Source organism: Schistocerca serialis, chromosome 1 (assembly GCF_023864345.2).
Source record: "Schistocerca serialis cubense isolate TAMUIC-IGC-003099 chromosome 1, iqSchSeri2.2, whole genome shotgun sequence".
NCBI lineage: Eukaryota > Metazoa > Arthropoda > Insecta > Orthoptera > Acrididae > Schistocerca > Schistocerca serialis.
Genome location: NC_064638.1, coordinates 621200221 through 621221834, shown reverse-complemented (window position 1 = coordinate 621221834; position 21614 = coordinate 621200221). Strand labels below are relative to the sequence as shown.

At 36.9% G+C, this 21614-nt stretch overlaps 1 protein-coding gene across 2 annotated transcripts in view; it reads left to right on the top strand.

Annotated features, from left to right (window-relative positions):
• LOC126478212 (ATP-binding cassette sub-family C member Sur) overlaps window positions 1-21614 on the top strand; it is a 402049-nt gene that overhangs the window by 213335 nt on the left and 167100 nt on the right. For both annotated transcript variants that reach the window (XM_050103682.1, XM_050103681.1), the window contains exons 13-14: window positions 10390-10527; window positions 16405-16656. In XM_050103682.1, coding sequence (XP_049959639.1) covers window positions 10390-10527; window positions 16405-16656 — 390 coding nt within the window. The remainder of the gene's footprint in view (window positions 1-10389; window positions 10528-16404; window positions 16657-21614) is intronic.

The window sequence follows — 21614 nt, the reverse complement described above, 5'->3', positions numbered from 1 at the left end:
TTATTTTTTCAATTAACTTGCTAAAAACAGAAGTTAAGGCGAGTGGTCTGTAATTTTCTACTAGTTGTTTATCACCTTTTTTTGTAGAGAGGTTTAACAATGGCTAATTTTAGTATGTCAGGGAACACTCGTTCTTTTAAGACACTATTTATTAGATGCACCAAGGGATACGCTAGATTGTTTTCACACTGTTTAAGTAAAAATAGAGAAATTTCATCCCATCCAGTGGACTTTTTGTTTTTACATTCTCTGATGAGCTGCAAAATATCCTTGATTTCAAGTTCATGGAGTTGATTAGCTTCAGAATTGTCCTCAGCAAGACTTCCAACAGGTACTTTATCTGTGGTACAAAAGTCATATTCTATGATATCTATGAAATAGTCATAAAAATGTTGGGGATTGGTGACATCAATATTGTTATTAGATATCTGTATGTTGATATTACCTTTTAGTTTTGTTTTACTGTCTCTTATTTCATTTACTGTCGACCAGCAGGTCTTGGAGATACAATCTGAATTTTGTATTTTTGAGTTAATCTTTTCAGCCTTCAATCTTTTGACTTGCTTGCAAAACTGGTACTTGTATTGTTTGTATTTATCCTTGTGCTCGTTGTTTTTGGTCTCTCTTTGTATCATATACATTTCTTCCATTTTTTCTTTCAGTTCTTTGGTAGTATTATCAAATTCCACCGGCCTTGACTGTCTTGCCTTATTCTTATTAATATTTATCTTTCTAATGGGAACAGTATTATTTAGATGATAAGATAATGTATGTAGAAAGGCATCCCATTTATTATTCACTCCTAGATGCCAAGATTCATGACCAAGGCTCTCTCTCAGTTTGGCAATGTTGATAACAGAGAGATTCCTTTTGTATTCATAAATTTTCTTTGGTTTTATACAAGGATCTCCCTTTAGCACTAATAGCTGGCCTAGATGGTCAGAGATGTGACCATTTACAACAGCAGCTGTGGCAATATTTTCACAATTAGTAATAACATGGTCTATAGAGCTTATACTACTTGGAGTGATTCTAGTGGGTATGTCTCCCAACAGATCTTTTGCGCCATAAGAATAAATACAGTCTTTGAAGCGTTTGCTTTCTTGGGAATCTTGTAACATGTTGACATTAATATCCCCTAATAATATAACATTTATATGCTCTTGCTTGGACATTAATTCACATAATACTGTATCAAGGGAATTAAGAAATAATTCAAAATTTCCATTTGGTGATCTATACAACAGACAAGAATTTTAACTTAATTGCTACAATTCCACAGTGCAAATCAGTGGAATACTCTTTTACCCAAGCGATATTTTCATAAGATTCTACTGGGTTATTTGTTCTCAGGTAGATAGTCACTCCTCCACCTTTATGGTTAGAACGACAGTAAAAATCAGTTAATGAATAATTTTGGATTTTAAACAGGTGTATGTTATCTGCAGATTTTTGGTGTTCACTGACAACTAGTATGTGGGGTGTAACATCTGAAAGACAGTGGTTGAAAACATCAATCTTACTGCCTAATCCCTCTACATTATAATGAAGGAAAGAAATATTGCTTTCTTCAGGCACATTTTGTGCAAGGTCATCCCCTCTTCTGCTTTTTAGTTTCCCTTATTATTTATAATATTGCAAATATCAGTAATTATCTTAGTGAAGATCTTAGAGCCTAACCTGTTTGAGTGAGTACCATCTTTCCCCAGACATTTGTTGCTTAAAAACTTATTTGGATCGATAAATATTACTCCTAGATTATTACAGATCTCACGAATATTACAATTTATCCTCTCTATATAAGTATCACTCACAGACCTTCTGTAGATTATTCTGCTGACTACAATTCTTGAAGACCTGTATAAGTTTCTAGCTGATCGGATTAAGTTTCTAGTTTCACTGACAATTTCTTCCTCGGTGGTGCTGCATAGTGAATTTGTTCCTACATGAATGTAAACACCTTTGTGGATTCTTGTGGCTTCACCTGAAGATCTCAGATTTGAATTTCGAATATTGATTAAGTGATTATTTAATTGATGGATCCTGATACCAGGGTGAACATCGAGTCTCGATTTTGGCACATCAACATTTTTTAGTAGTGAGTCACCTATAATGAGAAAGTCTTCTTGATTTTCCTTTTCAGTACTGTGACGACTAATTGGTTTTTTTTCTGTATGTGTTGTTGTTCCAGTGATATTTGTTTCTTGAATATGTGTTTTCACTTTGCACTTCTTCATGAACAGTGGATATTAAAGGTTCAGAAAAATGAGTATTGTCACTTCGCGAGTTTTCACTGCTAAGATTGCTTACAACACCTTTCCTGATTTTGATAGAAGATTTTACTGTTTCAGTAAGACCATCACAAACTGTGGCACTTAATGATTCAGTGTACTGGATATCATCACTTTGTAAGTTTTCACCATTAATTTTGCTTGAGGATGAAGTGAGACAGGGTTGTAGCCCATCCCTGATTTTATTCAGTCTGTAAGTTGATCAAGCAGTCAAAGAAACCAAAGAAAAATTATGAAGAAGAAAGAAAAGCTTTGAAGTTTCCTGATGACATTGCAATTCTGTCAGAGACTACAGAGACTTCAAAGAGCAGTTGAATGTAATAGACAAGGTCTTCAGAAGAGGATGTTAGATGAACATCCATAAAAGCAAAATGAAGGTAATGGAGTGTGATCAAGTTGAATCGGATAACACTAATGCAATTGGATTAGGAAATGAGACACTAAAAGTAGTAGATGAATTTTGCTGTTTTGGGAGTAAAATAGCTGATGATGGCCAAAGCAGAGAGAATATAAAGTGTAGACTGGTAATGTCAAGAAAAGCATTTCTGAAGAAGAGAAATTTGTTAACATCTAATATGAATTAAAGTGTTAGAAAGTCTTCTTTGAAGGTACTTTTTTTTCCTTACATTGTGCCATGTATGGAAGTGAAATGTGGACAATTAATAGTTACAGTGAGAAGAGCTTACAAATTTTTGAAGTGGATGCTACAGAAGAATACTGAAGATTAGATGGGTAGCTCACGTAACTTATCACGAGTTAATGAATAGAATTGGGGAGAAAAGAAATTTGTGGCACAACTTGACTAAAATAAAGGATCAGTTGACTGGGCACAAGAAATCATCAGTTTAGAATTGGAGGAAAGTGTAGGGGATAAAAACTTTAGTAGGACACCAAGAGATGAATACAGTAAGCAGATTGAATGGACATAGGTTGCAGTAGGTATTCAGAGATGGAGATTCTTGTTCAGTGTAGAGTAGCATGGAGAGCTGGATCAAACCATCTTCAGATGGAGATATCAACAAGAACAGTAACAACAACAACAACAACAACATTTCATGTAAATGTACAACAATACTAGTTAAAACAGCTTAAAAAATAAATTACAATCTTTCACTGATGATGTGGCCTAAGTTCTTCAGTGTCACATGGTCTCTCAAATACAGATTTCAATCTGAAACCAGATCAGCACTGATATATAAAAGCTGAGCTATGATTAAATTTTATAGGTCATGTGAAGTGTAATTGTGACCAGACCATTCGGAAGCAGATTCCTGAGCATGCAAACACCAATGACAAACAAACGTCCATGTGGCATGATACTCGAATAGTAAGAGGCCAAGCACTGTATTATCCTAGAGGGGTATGACTTTATTATTATGTTTTTATGAATACAGACATCCCTAATTTGTTCATATTAGATCAAAAGTGGTATGACAAAACCTTGTATCCATCAAGATGCACCTCCAGAGTGAAATTTTCAATCAGCAGTGGAGTGTGCACTGATATGAAATTTTCTAGCAGATTAAAACTGTATGCCGAACCGAGGCTCGAACTCGGGGCCTTTGCCTTTTGTGGGCAAGTGCTCTACACTTGCCCATGATTTCCATGTGATGTCCCAATAAGCACACCTCATCTGCCAATGTTTTGCCTGCCATTTTATTTTCATATGTGTGTATTAGAAGTTTGGGATCATTATTTATGAGGTTTCAGATAGTTTGGTAATTAGCTCTGCAAGTAGCCTCGTAGCAGAAGCAGTCAGATGCAGCGATGCTGCATATGATGTGGCTGAGTGAGGGATGATGAACCAGTCAAACCTGTGTGTGAATCAGAATGAGATTTTCACCCTTCAGCGAAGTGTGCACTGATATGAAACTTCCTGGCAGATTAAAACTGTGTCTCGGACCGAGACTCAAACTCGAGACCTTTGCAGGAGAGCTTCTGTTAAGTTTGGAAGGTAGGAGACGAGGTACTGGCAGAAGTAAAGCTCTGAGGACGGGGCATGAGTCGTGCTTGGGTAGCTCAGATGGTAGAGCACTTGCCCATGAAAGGCAAAGGACCCGAGTTCGAGTCTCGATCCAGCACATAGTTTTAATCTGCCAGGAAATTCCTGTGTGTGAATGCCCCTCTCTCCTGAGGAATTCTCCAAGCTCTACGCAGACTACTTCATTTAATACATATTATATTGCTCAAAGCGTCCCACAAGGAGCATTTTCAACAATGTGCTGATGTTATCCTCAACTGTATAACAGAGGTTGCGGTCCAAACTGTTATTTGCATCATGTACTTAAATGAGTTTTTTAAATAGCTCCTTCCCACAGGAGCCAAAATCGCAGGTGACATTCCTGAGCCCTGCACTTAGCATAAAATACTGGTTATCTGGTTTTTGTTCCAGACCTGACACTGCCTCTCAAGAAATTCTTAGTTTGTTAAACACTTACCCTACTAGCGATAGTTTGAACCTTTTGTCTTGTACCATCAGATTGCTTCTGAACTTGGGATGTTTGCATGTTTCCGTCTGCAGTCTTCAAAGGACTGAAGGTATTAGAATTACGTAGACTGAAACTATCAGAATTGCAGCATATATGGTGTATTTCTCTGACTATACATTCTACAAACTCTGTTCATTTTTGCCTGATTGTGAAACCACATTTCTAATCCAAAATGGTTATATTTTCAACAAAAAATAGATTGAGTTGTCTACTTTCCCTGACAAAAATTATCACATTACTGTCATCTAATGTTATCCAGTTAAGTAATTAGGTGAGTGTCTCAGACCAGCACTCAGTAGATGTAAATCAGGCACCATTTGACAAATTCCTTCTTGGTGAGGAAGTTTTTCAGAATAAGAAGGTATGTCAATCAGGCACATGATTAATTTTTATTCTTTGGTTGTATAAAATATGCATACTATACGAGTTATCTTACCTTCAAAGCTTAAAAAATTCTTCCTTTCAAACTAAAGATCTCTAAAAAATATCTATAATTTGAAAAAAAAAAAGTCCCAGATGAAAAGTTAATATTTTCAGAGGGGACATCTGTGTGTGCTGATAACTTCTGAGCTCACACCACCTCCAAACCCCACTCCCATAAGAAGGGTAGAGTTCAACATTTCATTTTAAAATAGGAACCCCCCCCCCCCCTCCCATTTTTACTGAATATTTAGATTCTAAGCCAAAAATTACCTAGGGTTCACTGAAAACATATTTTTTCCATTCATGATAGATGATGATGTAACGGACAAAATTCATTCCTTTTTGTTTTTGCTAGTAGGGACCAACTCATTTCATTCTACATCACATTTACAATGAAAATGTAAACTTTTTTGATCTAATCGTCGATATTTTTGTTCAAAATTTAATTTAGTTTTGCAAATTTGGTTGTAGGAAAACTTTCACATTTATACATTTAAAAGCCTAGAAAAAAGTTGCTTTTAACATGGTATAGCTGTTTCCTTTGGGGTTGATTTCAGTGAGTCTCCACACCAATGATATGCTCGATTTTGGTGAGTCCCCTCAAATCTCATCATCAGGGTGACTGATTTCAGTGTGTTCTTCTGTCTTCTGTGTTCTTCTGTCTTCTGTGTTCTTCTGCCGTAACTCTCACGCTGGATAGAATATTGCTGCTGATGGAATACAAAACACAACCATTATAAGGAGAAATGTTCATAATAATCGTGATGGGGGCACCTGTCATGGATACACAAATGCCGACTGCACCCTCACACACAAGCCCCATCCCTCAGTGCCCCACCATGTGGTGTGCCCCACTGCAACACCAGACCCTGATAGGCATTAACACCAAATGACTCAGCACCACTCCTCTCCAGAGCCTTTCTCTGGCACATTTGAAGTTATTGATGTTTCATCAGTAGAAAAGAAAATCCAGCTACTTTTAATTTATTGTGAGGCTGAGAGAAATTTTTCCCTCAGCTCAGTACAGCCGATAGATACACATAAAACACATAAAACAGAACCGAAAATTTACGTTCCTAGCTTTCGGAACAAATGTTCCTTCATCGGGGAGGAGAGAGGGGAAAGAAAGGGAAGAAGGGAAAGGAGATTCAGTTACTCACAACCCAGGTAATGAAGCAACAGGGAAAGGAAAATAGGGAGGGTAGCAAGGATGGAGGCATGGTTGTCAGAGGGAAGCCAAAGATATTATACTGTAAATACTGTGCCAGCTTCAAACCAAAGAGGATGCATACAGAAGTAAAGAGGTATATAAATGGAACAAGATAATAGGAGGAAGATGAAACTAGCACAGTTGGTGACGAAAATATTTATTTATGTAAATATAAAACACTTAAGAAGAGAAAGTGTTAAGATGACAGACGTAAGTGATAGCTAACAAAAGGGACAAAACAATGAAGGCTGTGGACCATATAGGTGATCTAAATGATTAATGGAAAATCTCATATGAGATGTGAACACTTTCTCTTCTTCAGTGTTTTATATTTACATATATAAATATTTTCATCACCAACTGTGCTAGTTTCATCTTCCTCCTATTATCTTGTTCCGTTTATATACCTCTTTACTTCTGTATGCATCCTCTTTGGTTTGAAGCTGGCACAGTACTTACAGTATAATATCTTTGGCTTCCCTCTGACAACCATGCCTCCATCCTTGCTACCCTCCCTATTTTCCTTTCCCTGTTGCTTCATAACCTGGGTTGTGAGTAACTGAATCTCCTTTCCCTTCTTCCCTTTCTTTCCCCTCTCTCCTCCCCGATGAAGGAACATTTGTTCCGAAAGCTAGGAACGTAAATTTTCGGTTCTGTTTTATGTGCTTTATGTGTATCTATCGGCTGTACTGAGCTGAGGTAAGTACTGGCCAGCCCCTCTATCTCTTTGTTAGTATTTGTTTCACATCTCATATGAGATTTTCCATTAATCATTTAGAAATTTTTCCCCTTATGCCAAGCATTTTGCTGGTAGACCATGATCTCACATGGCTATTTGTTGTGTTGTAAAACAGTTTACTACCAAAGGAAGTGTTACACCTAAAAAAAGAACTTGTAGAACAACTGTTATGGAGAAACACAATAATGAAATTGCAGTGATATCTGACTCATAATCCACATGTGAGTACCTCAGAAATATATCAGGAAGTGCACACTCAAGTTCTAGGTGATCCAAAACATCACAAATAGCATCCCTGCCATATCCCCATGTATCAAGAACTTCGTCAGAATAAATTTTAGAACTGAAAGAGGTTTTGCATTTGGGCACTCATGCAAATACAGAGACTCTCAGTTTTTTTCTGAGATAGTGTTACTCAATGAGTCAACTTTTACAAACCATGGCAAAGTTAATCAGCATAATGTGCATTATTGGAGTTTGGGAAACCCACACAGTTAATCATCAGTATCCTTGGCCCTTAAATGTTTGGTGCAGAATCATAGGTGTCAAACTAGTTACCCCTTTCGTGGAAGGCACATTGAATGGAGAAAGAAATGCTAGCTTGTTGCAAAGTAAGTTACTGATTCTATTGGAAGATGAGCCCCTCGAAGTGTGACAGAACATGTAGTTTCAACATGATGGTTGTCTGGCACATTACTCTGCAAGAGCCCAAGAGGCATTAAATTGTGAGTTTAATGGCCAATTTATCACTAGTGGTGATCCGCCACATCACCCGACCTTATGTCACCAGATCTTTCTTGTGGGGTTATCTTAAAGGCAAAGTGTATGCAGAAGTACCAACTTCTTGACAGAACATGATAGAACTTATTAGAAATGTTTGTATAAAAGTTAAATCAGACATGCTTTTAAGTTTTATGCATGAATCCCAAGCACAAATTAACGCTGTATTGAAATGTAAGGTCACCTTTTGAGCATTTGTTGTGAATTACGATAACGTTGAGGGGCATGGGGACTCATTGAAATCAAGCAACCTGATATGTGAGTAGCAAGGGGATTCACTGAAATCTGTTACCCCAATGGTGAGAGGCAAGGGACTCCAAAATCAAGCACCTCAATGGGGACAGAAAACTGTTATGTACACATCATTGTTCCTATAACACGCTAAAAATAGTGTGTTGACCAGGCATTTAAATGTCTAACGGTAAAACTTTTACTGTACAATCAAATTTGCAAGACTAAATTAAGTGTTTAACAAAAACATCAAATGGATGGAACAAAAAAGTTTACATTTTTATCACAAATGTAATGTAGAATCGAAACACTCAGTTCTCAATTGGAAAAATTGAGTATTGTCTGACATGAATGGGAAAAACAAAATGTTTCAGGTAAACCCTAGAATTTTTTTTTAATGATGAATCTGGATCTATAATAAAATTGGTGGGTTCTCATTTGAAAATAAAAAGTTGAACTCAATGGAGAGGGGGGTGGGGGGGTGGGGGGGTGGGGGTTATGTGGTGGCCAGCTTTAGCATAGACAGATGCATTCTTTGAAAAATTAACTTTTCATCTGGAATATTTTTTCATGTATGAAGTATATTTTTCAAGACATTAATTTTCTCAAGTTAAAACAAACACCCTATAAATATCATGGAAAAATTCTGCCTTATGTTACTGATTTACATTCTTCGGTCACAATATTTAACTTAGGTTCACTGAACCTACATCCTGTGTTGATACAAGTATATTGAATGAGTCCATGTAATTCAGTATTACGTACATGTGAAATATAGTCATGTGTTGCTGTAGTAGTAGTAGTAGTAGTAGTAGTAGGAGGAGGAGGAGGAGGAGTAGTAGGTGTTGTTGTTGTATTGTTTGACACCATTTTCTACACTAGGCTAACCTGTGAGAGTCTCTTAATATATGCATAATTGATTGAACCTGCATATTGCATTCAAGTTATAGTCTGCCTTTGGTATTTTTATTTCCCTTGTTTCCTTCCATTAACGAATTCTCTGTTATCTGGTGCCTCAGGATATGTCCTTCCATATTCTTTTGGTCAAGATGTCCCATTGCTAATTTCGCTCAGTACCTCTTCATTAACTTTTAGATCCTTCTATGAAATCTTAGGCATCTGCTGTTACACCACATTTTATGCTCATCTTGTCTGTCCTGTTTATCATCCATGCATTGCTTTAACATAAGGCTATTCTCCAGACAAATGCCACCAGAGAGGATTATCTGACACTTTGTGCTATTTGTTAATGTACATAGGGACTTAAGTTACATATGTCATCCCATGCTAAGACCAGTGCACAACTTTGAGAGGTAACATCAGTATAGATACATGGGTACATATATATTCAACAACCTGCCATAGTTCGTTACATGTCTTGCATGCAATATGTTGGGGTTTAAGACTGAACTAAAGATCTTCCTGTCAGGCAACTAGTTTTACTTCATTGAAGAGTATCTTCACAGGATCTCTTAAAATTAGTGTTTTGAGTTTTTTTTATAATTAATTGTTGTTCCATAATACAATAATATTAAAAATGTTTAGTTATTTCCTTGTATGGGATCAAAACAAAATTTTAAATCTTTGACTTCTTTTGATATCACACAGACACCCTCTGTAGTGTCAGTGGAATGCAAGTAACATAATGTGTGGCACATCTACAATGTCATCATCTAACCACAGAGTTGTTTATTTGCACCTCCCTTAACTTTTTATTTCTTTTCCAGATGTCTCTTTTATTTCATTTACTGTTCGCTCTAGGTAGACTTGGGGGATAGGTCACAATCCTGACAATCCTGTCTTACTCAACTATTGCCTCCATTTCATATGCTGACCAGTTAAATTCAGATCACAGAGTAATGTATTATATCACAGAATCACAAACAATGATTTGATCATGGTATTTAAAGAGAAATTATTTGGTGTGTGTGTGTGTGTGTGTGTGTGTGTGTGTGTGTGTGTGTGTGTGTGTGTGTGCGCGCGTATTAGTCTGCTCTGAAGGACCTATCCTAAAGCTTAAAAATGTTGTCAATTATATTTACTTGCCCTTCAACCTCTCAACACCTCCTTCCCTTACTAAAAATTTTCATATCTTGAAATGACTTTTCCGGTGTGACGATGTTATCACATTACTTGTGTCAACATGAATTAAATTTCTTTTCTTAATTTTTATTTGATTAATTGTAACTAATAAAAGGTTAATTTAATAATTCATTTAATTTTAAGGATGATCCCCTATCAGCCTTGGACTACCAAGTTGGCAAGCAGGTCTTTACTGAAGGAGTGAAAAAACTTTTGCTAAGACAAAAAAGGACAGTTATTCTTGTTACGCATCGTTTACAATTGTTATCCTATGCAGATAAGGTAAAAAAACTATTTTATAATTCTGAAATAATCAATTTTTGACAATGTAATGTGATTGTATAGATAAAAAATCTATTCACCAAGTGGCAGCTGGAGAACATACTTATAAAGAAAATATAATAACAAAAACAAATACGACACTGAAAAAAGTATGCTACAGCCTACGCTTACTTGCATGCAAAGGAAACTTCCACACTGTCAGAATTGCATACGTTGCCCAGTTCCACAGTATTCTACAGTATGGAATTATGTTCTGAGGTAGCACAGCTGCTAGCTCAGTAATCTTGCAGACCCAAAAAAGAGCTGTAAGAGCAATCCACCATGCAAAACAGACTGACTCATGTAGGCCCCTTTTTCGAAAGTCTTCCATCCTCCATTTTCCATGTTTTTTTATTCTAGAAAATTGTAAGTATGGGAGGAAAAACATCAAAGAGATAAATAAAAACTGTAATGTACATGAACATAATACCATGCAAAAAGACAAACTCCATGTTCAGTCAGTACAGACAATAAAATTAAAGTTATTTCTTCATTTCCTCTGTTTCACAAATCCCTAAGGGTATTCTTATTAGATCACTCCTTCTAGTCAGTGGTAGAATTCTTAAACTGTGTGAAGTACAACAGACATGAAGCAAGAATATGCAAAAATTGCTGCTGCTGCTAAAGCAAGAATAAAATATAATTAATTTATTGTACTATTAAAATAAATGATAAAGTTATATGTAACCTGTATGTGTGTGTGTGTGTGTGTGTGTGTGTGTGTGTGTGTGTGTGTGTGTGTGTGTCCCATGCAAATGATTTCTGACAATCTGTAGAGATTTACTGGATGAATAAATAAATAGAAATTATGAAAGAATGTTTTGTGTACACAAGCTTTCGAAGCCAGTGGCTCCTTCTTAAAAGAGAAAGGTTGAATGGGGGAGGAAGAGGGGTGAAGGAAAAGGACAGGAGAGGTTCAGGAAAATTGGTAGAGCTCAGGAAAGTCACCCAGAACCTCAGGTCAGGGGAGATTTACTGGATGGGATGAGAAGGAAAGTCTTTTTAGATTTTTTATCTATCCAATTATGTTATATTTTATAACTCTGATACACTAATAGTTTGTTTCATTAATATACATTAAATTGCTTAAAAATATCATTATTGCAAAGGTTATGCAAATTTATATGGATTTAAACATTGCTTTCACAGGAAATAAATATAAGCCAGTACACATAAATACATCAGACTTTAATCAATCACATGTAGATCAAGCAGAAATGCACTACATAGGAACAAATTATATGTTTTAACATATTGTCAGAAAAGTAACAAGAGACAAGATAATGTAATGTTGTTTGTACTGTTGCTGTTAATTTGCTTTTTATTGTATTTTATAAGATTATTGTGTTGAAACATGCAATGTACTTATACTACTACTAATCACAAACTGGCTAATGTTGACCAGCATGATCTGTTCATAAGTATTTTGTGCATACAAATTGACTAATCATGGTCAACATACAATCACGACGAGGAGCAGCCTACAGTATACAGACTGCTTTGTTCATTGCTGTGGAGGGTGAAGAGTATGATTGAGGGAAGTGAAAAGATATGTAGAAGTGGTGAAGAGCAAGAGGAAAATGGGGGGGGGGGGGGGGGGAGGGGGCAGAATGCCAATAAACTTACTTCACAGAGCCACCTATAATACTTCTTATTTGTTGTAGTTACTGCAAAATACAACCTACATTGGCCATTTTGTCTTTATGTCAACAGCTTACTTATTTTTTGCAGCCATGTACAGAGTTTTCATGTTTTATTTTGGAACTTAATGTCATTGTGATTCATGGTTGCACAGGCATCAGTGTTGTTACTTAACACCTTAAAAATTGCCACATTATTAATTTACCATTATTTAAAGCATTATTTTCACTGTACACATGTATTCTAACATGAAATTTTATGAGATATTGTCTTGCTGTACTGAGGCTGCCGTGTGTCATCTCTCTCTCTCTCTCTCTCTCTCTCTCTCTCTCTCACACACACACACACACACACACACACACACACACACACACATACACACACACACACACACACACACACACACACACACACACACACACTCGCAAGTCACAACTGCAATCAATCAACCAACTAATTGTTACCTGGCATTCTAAATATGTATTCACAAAAAGGGTTGTAAAAGAGGAAACATTAAATGCGTTTCAGGCAGCAGTATTTGCAGTAAGGAAGCAGCCTGCATTGCACAAAATGGCAGCAACTGGTGCATTTAAAGAGTTTTTCCAGACCATCAAAGTCAAATTTGATTATATCTGTCCACAGAAGACCAAAATATTGTGTTCCAAGCATGTCAGGACACAGCCACAGTGTCAAAGAAAAATCATGGTATATTGACAAACTGAAAAAAACTAAAATGCACATACTGCTGTTACATGATCACCAACAACACAGCAACAGATCCCAGTGCAAAGGAATTGTTCTAGAGCAGATGTTTACAAGCAAAAAGACATTATAGAAATGATATAGAAGGAGCCAAAAAGAAAAAATAATGATAGATTAATTGAAGGAGCTCATGGCTCATGCAAGGCAGCCTGGGACCTGATCAATGAACACAGGAAGGAAACCACCTCTGCATTAAGCTTGTGTAGTTCAGCTGACATTAATATTTATTTTATTGACATTGTGGAAAACCCTATGAGTACAATCCTACACCTCAATATAGACCTTGCAGCTGCTGTAATAAATGATGAAAGATTCACCATGATGAACTGGAGTGAATTTAAAATGTTCCTCACTGCTTTCTGAATCATTAGTGCTGTAGAGTTGATACACTTCTGCTGCTGTATAAAAGATAATTGGAATTTCCTGGTGATATGGCCACTGGCCAGGCAGTCAATATTGTGCCATTAACTTGTGCTATGTATATTGTTTTCATAGTTTCCAAAATGTTTTATTCACATCTTGAGGTTGTTACAACAGAACAGAGAAAAGCCATTTGTACCACTGTGCTGCCATTGTACCTCACACCAAAGACCAAAGCCCCAAGAACTTCCACCACCACCTACAAAGATTCCTCCAAAAAAGGATGTCCTCTTATTTTTTACTAAAGTCATTGGTATGGTGGCCACTTTGAAATCTCCCAAAAAACTGGCATAAGTCAATAACTTTTCAGAATATATACAGGGTGGAGAAAAATTGTCTCATGAAATTTTAACCCTGAATAGCTGATTCCAGTAGGAACCAAAATTACAAATCTTTTGTACATCAACAATGCACAGTTTTTAAACTACCAAAACTTGGTGCCATGTGCTCTGATTGGCCATGGGATTGCCCTGAGGAATTAATGGATCGCATTCAACATGCTGCCAATCGCATCAGGGCAATGCCAGGAATCTTTGAAAGCGTTTGGCAGAACACCATTTGATGTTACCAAGCTTGTGTCGCTTCTTATCATGAAACTACAATGGGTGTTACCTCGGCAAGATTCAACCCCAGGCCCCCAGAGTGGAAGGCTGGCGTGCTACTACAAAGCATGTGGGCCACCTTGGATACATCACGATCTCTGGCAGGCAAAGCATTTGTGGTTATGCTCTGTCAGAGCATCCAGCAACAGGGCAATCTTGCAGTAAATCAGAGTCTCTGGCGCCAAGTTTCCATATTTTAAAAATTTCCTAACATTAGTAATTTTGGTTCCTACTGGTATCAGCTACCCAGGGTTAAAATTTCATGACACAACTTTTCTCTACCCTGTATATACATATTTTGCAATAATGTCATTCATTTTTCTTTTTAACACAGCAAATTAACAAAATACATTTGATTTTGACAGTGTCAGCCATAAAATATAATGCCGCCAGATTAAAATTTGAAACAGCCTTCTTCACAGTAAATTCACAAAATATACATGTACAATATTTCATAGGTACAATGTTTCACATGACCTGTTGATCATACTTCTCAGTTTGGAATTATCATAACTAGTCTCAACGTATACTTTTAATTTAAAGTGGGTGAGAAACTGCTTGCTAGCTGTTATGTTTCAAATTACAAAAAATTAATTAATAAAGACTGTAAAATCTTATAGACTTCCTGATAGTCAGGATGTGTACAAGATGTCTACTAATGTAGTCAAGAAAATTATCAATGAAATTGCTGAATCATTAACTACAGTAATTAATAAATGTTTCACTGCTGGTGTATTTCTGGACTTTCAAAATTGTGTGAACAGCACCAGTGTATAAAAGGGTGACCCAGCCTTGGTAGCAAGCTTCAGACCACTCTCAATAATTACAGTCTTTGCTAAAGTGTCATTAAGATTGCAATGAAAGACCAAATATCAAATTACTTTGAAATTAATGAACTTTCCACAGATACACACCACAGTTTCCGCAAAGGCAAATCTATAATAACAGCAGCACTAGATCAGGTTACTAGGATAAAGCAGAGTTTTGAGAAAAAAGAATCTGTAGCACTGACAATTTGTGACCTTAGTAAGGTATTTGACTGCATTACTCATGGAGGACTCCTAAACAAGCTCAATAAATATTGATTTGGAGGCACTGTTCTAGCAACCCTCAAATCATATTTGGAAAACAGAAGGCAGGGTGTATCAGTCCAAGGTGCACTATTGTATGATTGGAAGTTGGAATATTCCTAGTATTTGTAAATGACTGAAGCTTTCCTGGACAGTGCTTGCAATTTGCAGATGACATAACTCTGTACTCAAAAGGCATTGATGGCAGCAAGGCTGAAGGAGAAGTAGATGCATTTTTAACTGCTACAAAGGAATGGTTTGTTATAAACAAAAAGAAGCTAAATTAAGAAAAAACAGAAAAACTGGTGTGTATCCTCAGTGACAAAGGATACATAACCAGCACAGGAACTGTGAAGCTCCTGGAGTTCTTGGTGGCTTGTAAACTCACTGGCAAGAACACATTGCACATGTGTGTGACAAACTGTCATGAGTCATATACCTCCAGAGGGAACTGAAACAATTCATAATTGAGTTACTGCTGATGATACATTACTCATTGTTCCACAGCCATATTAACTGTGGCCTGTTACTGTGGGGTCACTCTACATACTGCAAGAAAATTCTACTATGAAAAAAAAAAGTAATAAGGATCATAGCTTCAGGCAGAAAACTAGGCCACTGCAAACCCATCTTCATATGTCTGGGAGAGATGACAATTTTCAGTCAATGTCTTCACCTGTCTCATGTATGTGAAAGAAAATGATGAAACATTTACCAACAAGAGTGACATTCACAATTATAACACATGCGAGAAGGTAAACACACACAGATATCCCAAATTGTCAACTCTCCACGACAAGGGACAGTTTTCCTACCGTAGCTATTACAATATTTAGTCCTTGGAATCAGTGGAATTTTGAGGAAAGATGTAACAAAATCTATGCCAAAAACCACTATAAAGTTTAAATGAGTTTGTTTACAATGAAACAGAAGATTTGACTCCCTAAACAATGCACTACTATATGAAATGAATTATAAATGTACTTTTTTAAAAGTTTTCACTATATGTCATTAAGTGTTATGCTATAACTAGGCAAATTTGTTTTTGTATTATTACACATACTTAAGCTAATTTGTACTTGTATTATAATGCTTGTGTACTCTTAACCTTGTAACACTAATGCTGTCTGTCCAGACTTGACTGGTGAAAGATTTAGCTATGGTAATAATAAGTCGCAGCTTCCTCCAGATCCTAAATCCATACTCTGATATCCATTCCACATTGTCCTTCTTAGGTGAATAAGCTGTCTTCCTTGATATTGAGCTTCTGATGTATTATGGTTGCATGATAGTCTCTGCTTATGTTAAATCCACTAACTCAATGCAGTGCTTCCATTTTTCAGATAATTGCACTTGAAAAAGGAAGAATACGAGCACAAGGAACACTGAAAGATATTGAAAGTATTGACAAAGAACTTGTAAAAAGTTGGCGAACTGTGATGAACCGGGAAGCTTTAGAAGAAAAAAAGCTTTCAAAAAGTCACACTGCAAAAGAAAGATGGCAACTAATCAGACTAATTTCTCGTTTTGGAATGCAATTGAAACAACAAAGGGTAAAGGATAACATCTGGCAGTCTGACGCTGGTTGTCTTGCAGTAAGTGTATCATTAAATTATCAGCCTATTTATGACAAATGCAGCAACATTTCCATCATTTTGTTTCCCTGAGGATCCATTTCTTCATGTCACTAGTAAACCATTTAAAATAGTTGCTTATTATGTGATTTAATTTGAATACAGCTTACAATTAAGTTAACTAACTCATTTGCTTGCCATTTGATTTCATTTTAGAGTTACTTAGTTTCTAATAAAATTATCATAATTCAGAACAGAAATGTGTTCCATGGTTCTACATAAAACTGTCTTCTGTGAAATATAACATTCAGTTGTATGTACTGAACTTGTGGCATTTCTGTAAAATGGTACTTAAGCTTTCTTCTTTTATGTAAATGAGAAAATTGTACTGGGGAAGTAAAAGATTGTGGTGTTAAAAGGCACCCCCTAGCAAGAATGGGATCATATACTAACAACAGAAAACAGAGGGCCATATAAACTATTGATACCAGAGTAGTAAAACTAAGTAAATATGAGGTGGAAGTGTGTGTGTGTGTGTGGGTGGGTGCATCTTATGGGTGCTCAATGGCAAGGTCATCAGCACTCTTACACTTACAACAAGTGAGTGTGGAGATAAACTCTAAAACTGTTGCCCACCCATGCACTCAAAATGATCACACAGTTACTATCTCACATGTGTGGAAACAAATTAGAAAGAGGGGAGTATCTATACATGAGATAAAAGCACAGAGAAAACAAGACAGAAAAACTAAAAGAAAAGCACAGGGAAATGTGAGTGGCTGATCACTTACAAAAAACTTGGATGAGCCAATCACCCTGTTAACACATTAAAAACATCTCCCTAAAATCTTGTTAAAAATGTTGGACAATTCACAAAACTTTAAAACTGGAATGCCATTTAAGATAGTGTGTAGATCCTTCGACAAATCTGCCACAGCCCACTAATTAGAAAGAATACGCAGTCCAATGAAAAGTGGCACACAATTATCTGTACGCCACATGCATCACGCATTGGAGGCTCCTCTTGCTGGAGTACAAAGCCATGTGTCATAGGGCTGTGGCCTATACATGGCTGGAAGGAAACAGGCCACGGCTGTGTTGTGGGATTTACAGCATGGAGCATATTGTCAGTCACTTCTAGCTACTTGTCTTTCCATCGACGCATGAATATGACTTTGTACCTCGACAGTAAGATGAGAGCATGCATGAGGATGGTACACTGAAAGAACTGAGGATCATGATATGCGACCTTGGCTGCTGGATCCATCATTTTGTTCCCTCCAATACCCATGTGCTCTGGTACCCACCAGAATGACACCTCCTTCCCCAGCCTTTGTAGTTGGCATCATGAAGTGGAGAAAAGTAAAACATGGTGTACAACTAGTTGGGAACATAGGCCACTTATATTCCTGATGTATATAATGATTAACCAAAGATATTGGAGGAATATTTAAAAACTGTGATGTGTACTGATGATACAAATATCCTGATAAAGGATCCAAAAACATGTTACTAAGCACAGCTTGAGGGACAGTGGAACAGGCTGACAACATACACAGAAAATAGCTTAACTCATATTACGTAGTTCCAGGCAAATAAAAATGACTTAAAAGTACTGTAACTGGAAAATCATTTACATTCATGAGAAACAACATACACAGAAAATAGCTTAACTCATATTACGTAGTTCCAGGCAAATAAAAATGACTTAAAAGTACTGTAACTGGAAAATCATTTACGTTCATGAGAAACAATAAAGGGCCAAAAACAGAATCTTGTCGTACAGTGCCTATTGCTATGTGATGAACATGGAACTAATATATACTGCTTTCTAACATGCAGATAACATAAAAATCATGAAACTGTTATATATTGTTCCATAATTTTTTAAAGCTCTTGATAAAGATATCAGGCTTGTCACAATCAAAATCATTAGTTAACTATCAAAATATTCCTACAGAAAATAATTTCTGATTTATTGATTGTAATGAATCACCTATCAAGATAAATATAGCTTGTTCATTTGACAGTCCATTGTGGAATCCAAAATTTTCTTCTGAGAATGTATTTTCGTACAAAGTGTTTATAAATAAGTAACTTAGAATATTACAAGAGTAAGTCAATAAATAAGTCACAAAACGAGATGGAACCAATAATAATCACTGTAAGTTCCTGAAATTTATTTAATTTTGCTACATATTTGCCCTATATATTCAGATACTTGTCCATCTGTTTACAAGTCCTTGATACCTGGCAACAAAGAAGTTTTAGGTTGCTGTCACAGTCAGTGTGTAATCTCTTTGGCCACAGGCATCATCAGTTTAAAAATGTTTGCCACCAAAATGAGATTTTAGGGTCACAGATGATGAAAGTCACTGGGTTCTAAGTTGGTATCATAGTGTGTATTTTCCGAGCAATCCAAATTAAATGTTTGTAACAGTTCCTGTGTTTGTCCTTCTACATGGTGGCATTGTTATTCAGAAGAGTTGCTCCCTTTGTCAGGAGGTCAGGTCATTTGCAGCAAATGGTCTGTTCAAGTTCTGCAAAGTGATGCAAAATGATGCAGCATTCATGGTCTCATTGTGAGACTGCAATTTCAGTAGGAAAATGCCTTGCATGTTACAAAGCCTGGTAAGCATAACCTTGTGGATTGATGAAATGGTCTTGAACTTTTTCATTTATGAGCAGGTGGAATATTTCCATACCATGACCAAAATCAATTGGTTTCCAGTTGAAAGTGATGCACTCAAGATTCATTCCATGTAACAGTTCATGCAACGAAGTCCTCTCCTTCCTCAAAGCACTGAACCAGATACTGTAAAGACAAGCCCATTCTGTTCATTTTGTGTGCCTCGGTCAACACATGTGGTATCCATCGTGCACATACTTCAACTGCTCATGCATGATGTAAGCAGTTTCATGTGAGCACCCTACAGCACATGCTACATCATGAAACATCACACACCAGTCATTATGAGTGATCACAGCCAAGGATGCTCCTGATCTTTGATACTTTGCCTTCCCCTGTTAAACTCCTAGGTCTGACTTAACACAGCTTTTCATGATAAACAGTTGTCACCACATACAGATAAACTGTTGACTGAGATAATCTATTGACTGAACCTCGCAAAAAGTTCAGCTGATGAACATGTGATTGTTTTATTACTGATTTAATCTTAACAACAAGAAAAAAATATCTTCTTGTGGTGCTTTTTGATATACTTGGATTTCTCAAATTTATTTTGGAGAGCATTTCTTATATAGTGAGGTCTACCCTCTTGTGTATTGTCCAAAACTAATTACACACTTCTGTCATGAGAAACTTATTATAAAAGTTTTTGTAGTTTAGGTCTACCTTTGATGAGCTCTTTATTTAGCTGTAAAGATGTTATTCATTTTAACTGTCTAGATTTTTGCTATGTTCTAAGCAGTTATTATCATGTTTTGACAGAAACTCTTCTGATACTTTCTCTTAGAATTTGACAACAGAGTTTTTAATGTGATTTTAAACTATTATCATCAGTGGTTTTTGATTTTAAATAGAGAATTGTCTTAGTTTTGTGTGATAGGGTGCTATTTGCAGATTTAGAGCAAGTTAATTTCTGACATAGGCTCTTTCTTTTCTTTTTTTAAATAGTTTTCAAAATAGCCTATGGAAATTTTATAGAATACATTGCCTTTTTCATTTATCCAAAGTGTATTATGTATGTTATTCAGTCTATACTTTGCAAATACTTCTTGAATTTCCCAATTCCTGCTTCACGTATTATGTGGCATTCATGATGTAAGTTAACCATTATGGTTGTAGTAGGATGGGGTGACACATAAGGCTGAAGTGATTGTTCTAACACAAGAACACTGTAATTTATTGCTAGAACAGTACATACACATGGGAGACAAGGTGCAATACAATTAGCAATACACAAGTGACTGACAGAGCCTTGTGCTCTGACCTATGGAGACACTGGTTCCAAAAAGGGGTGCAGCTGGTAGGCTGTGTACGCAACTGCTATCATATTAGCTAGCTAGGTGGCCTCTGTTGGTCAAAGTAAGCATAAACTTCATGTACAAACTGTGAAACAGTGCACATACAACACTTTTAGTTATAGCACTCCTCTTCCCTTGCAAAGAAGTGAGTACCGTGCTCACATCCATTTCTTTTGTGTTGATGTAAGCTGTTGAGTCATGTAATGTGCTGCCACTGGTGCATAGGGTCAGAAATGGTGCGAGCATGTATAGGTGTGGTGTCTGCCCTCCTGTGAGAGGCCACATGGTAGGACAGGCATTCATTTCCACATTCGATTCCAACCCCCAGGGAAGGAGGCTGTGGCAAAGGCAGTAGAACAGGTGGCACTGGCTGTGATGGAGGCGGCCGAATCAGATGCATCGGCTGTGACACACCTGAGCCAGGGTCCCACCGTAGCCCCCAAGAGCTGAAGGGGGCACCCACAGCAGAGGAGACAGTTGTGAAATCATTAGCAGTGGTTGTGGAGAAGGTTAGGGCACCAGCCACAATGTAGGAGACAGCTGGGCCAACGGAAGATGCAAGAGCGGCAGAGGTGCACCTAATGCACAGTTGCCTATGCAACCATACCAGGCTGGAAGCATTGTGGCACTGATGCCAATGGATGGCCTTGTGTCAGCTGAAGCAGATTTAGCAGAGTCTGGGGCTGATGACTTTAACAACTCTGCCAGACTCTTAACCGTCAACTGGGATATGATCTGGGGGCCATTGACTGTAACTAATGGGCTAATGTATAAGGAATACCTTCCACTGCAATTTTCTTTAAAAAAGCTGAACTTATTGTCACTACATATGTAGACAGACAACACATCACATATGGAGACTGAGAATAAGCATCAATTACAACAAGCCACTAGAAATTCAAAAAAAGGTGCCACAAAATCTACATGAATTTGTTACCAAGGCTGCTGTGAATCTGGCCACCATGACACAGAAGTACAGGGAGCAGCCTGAT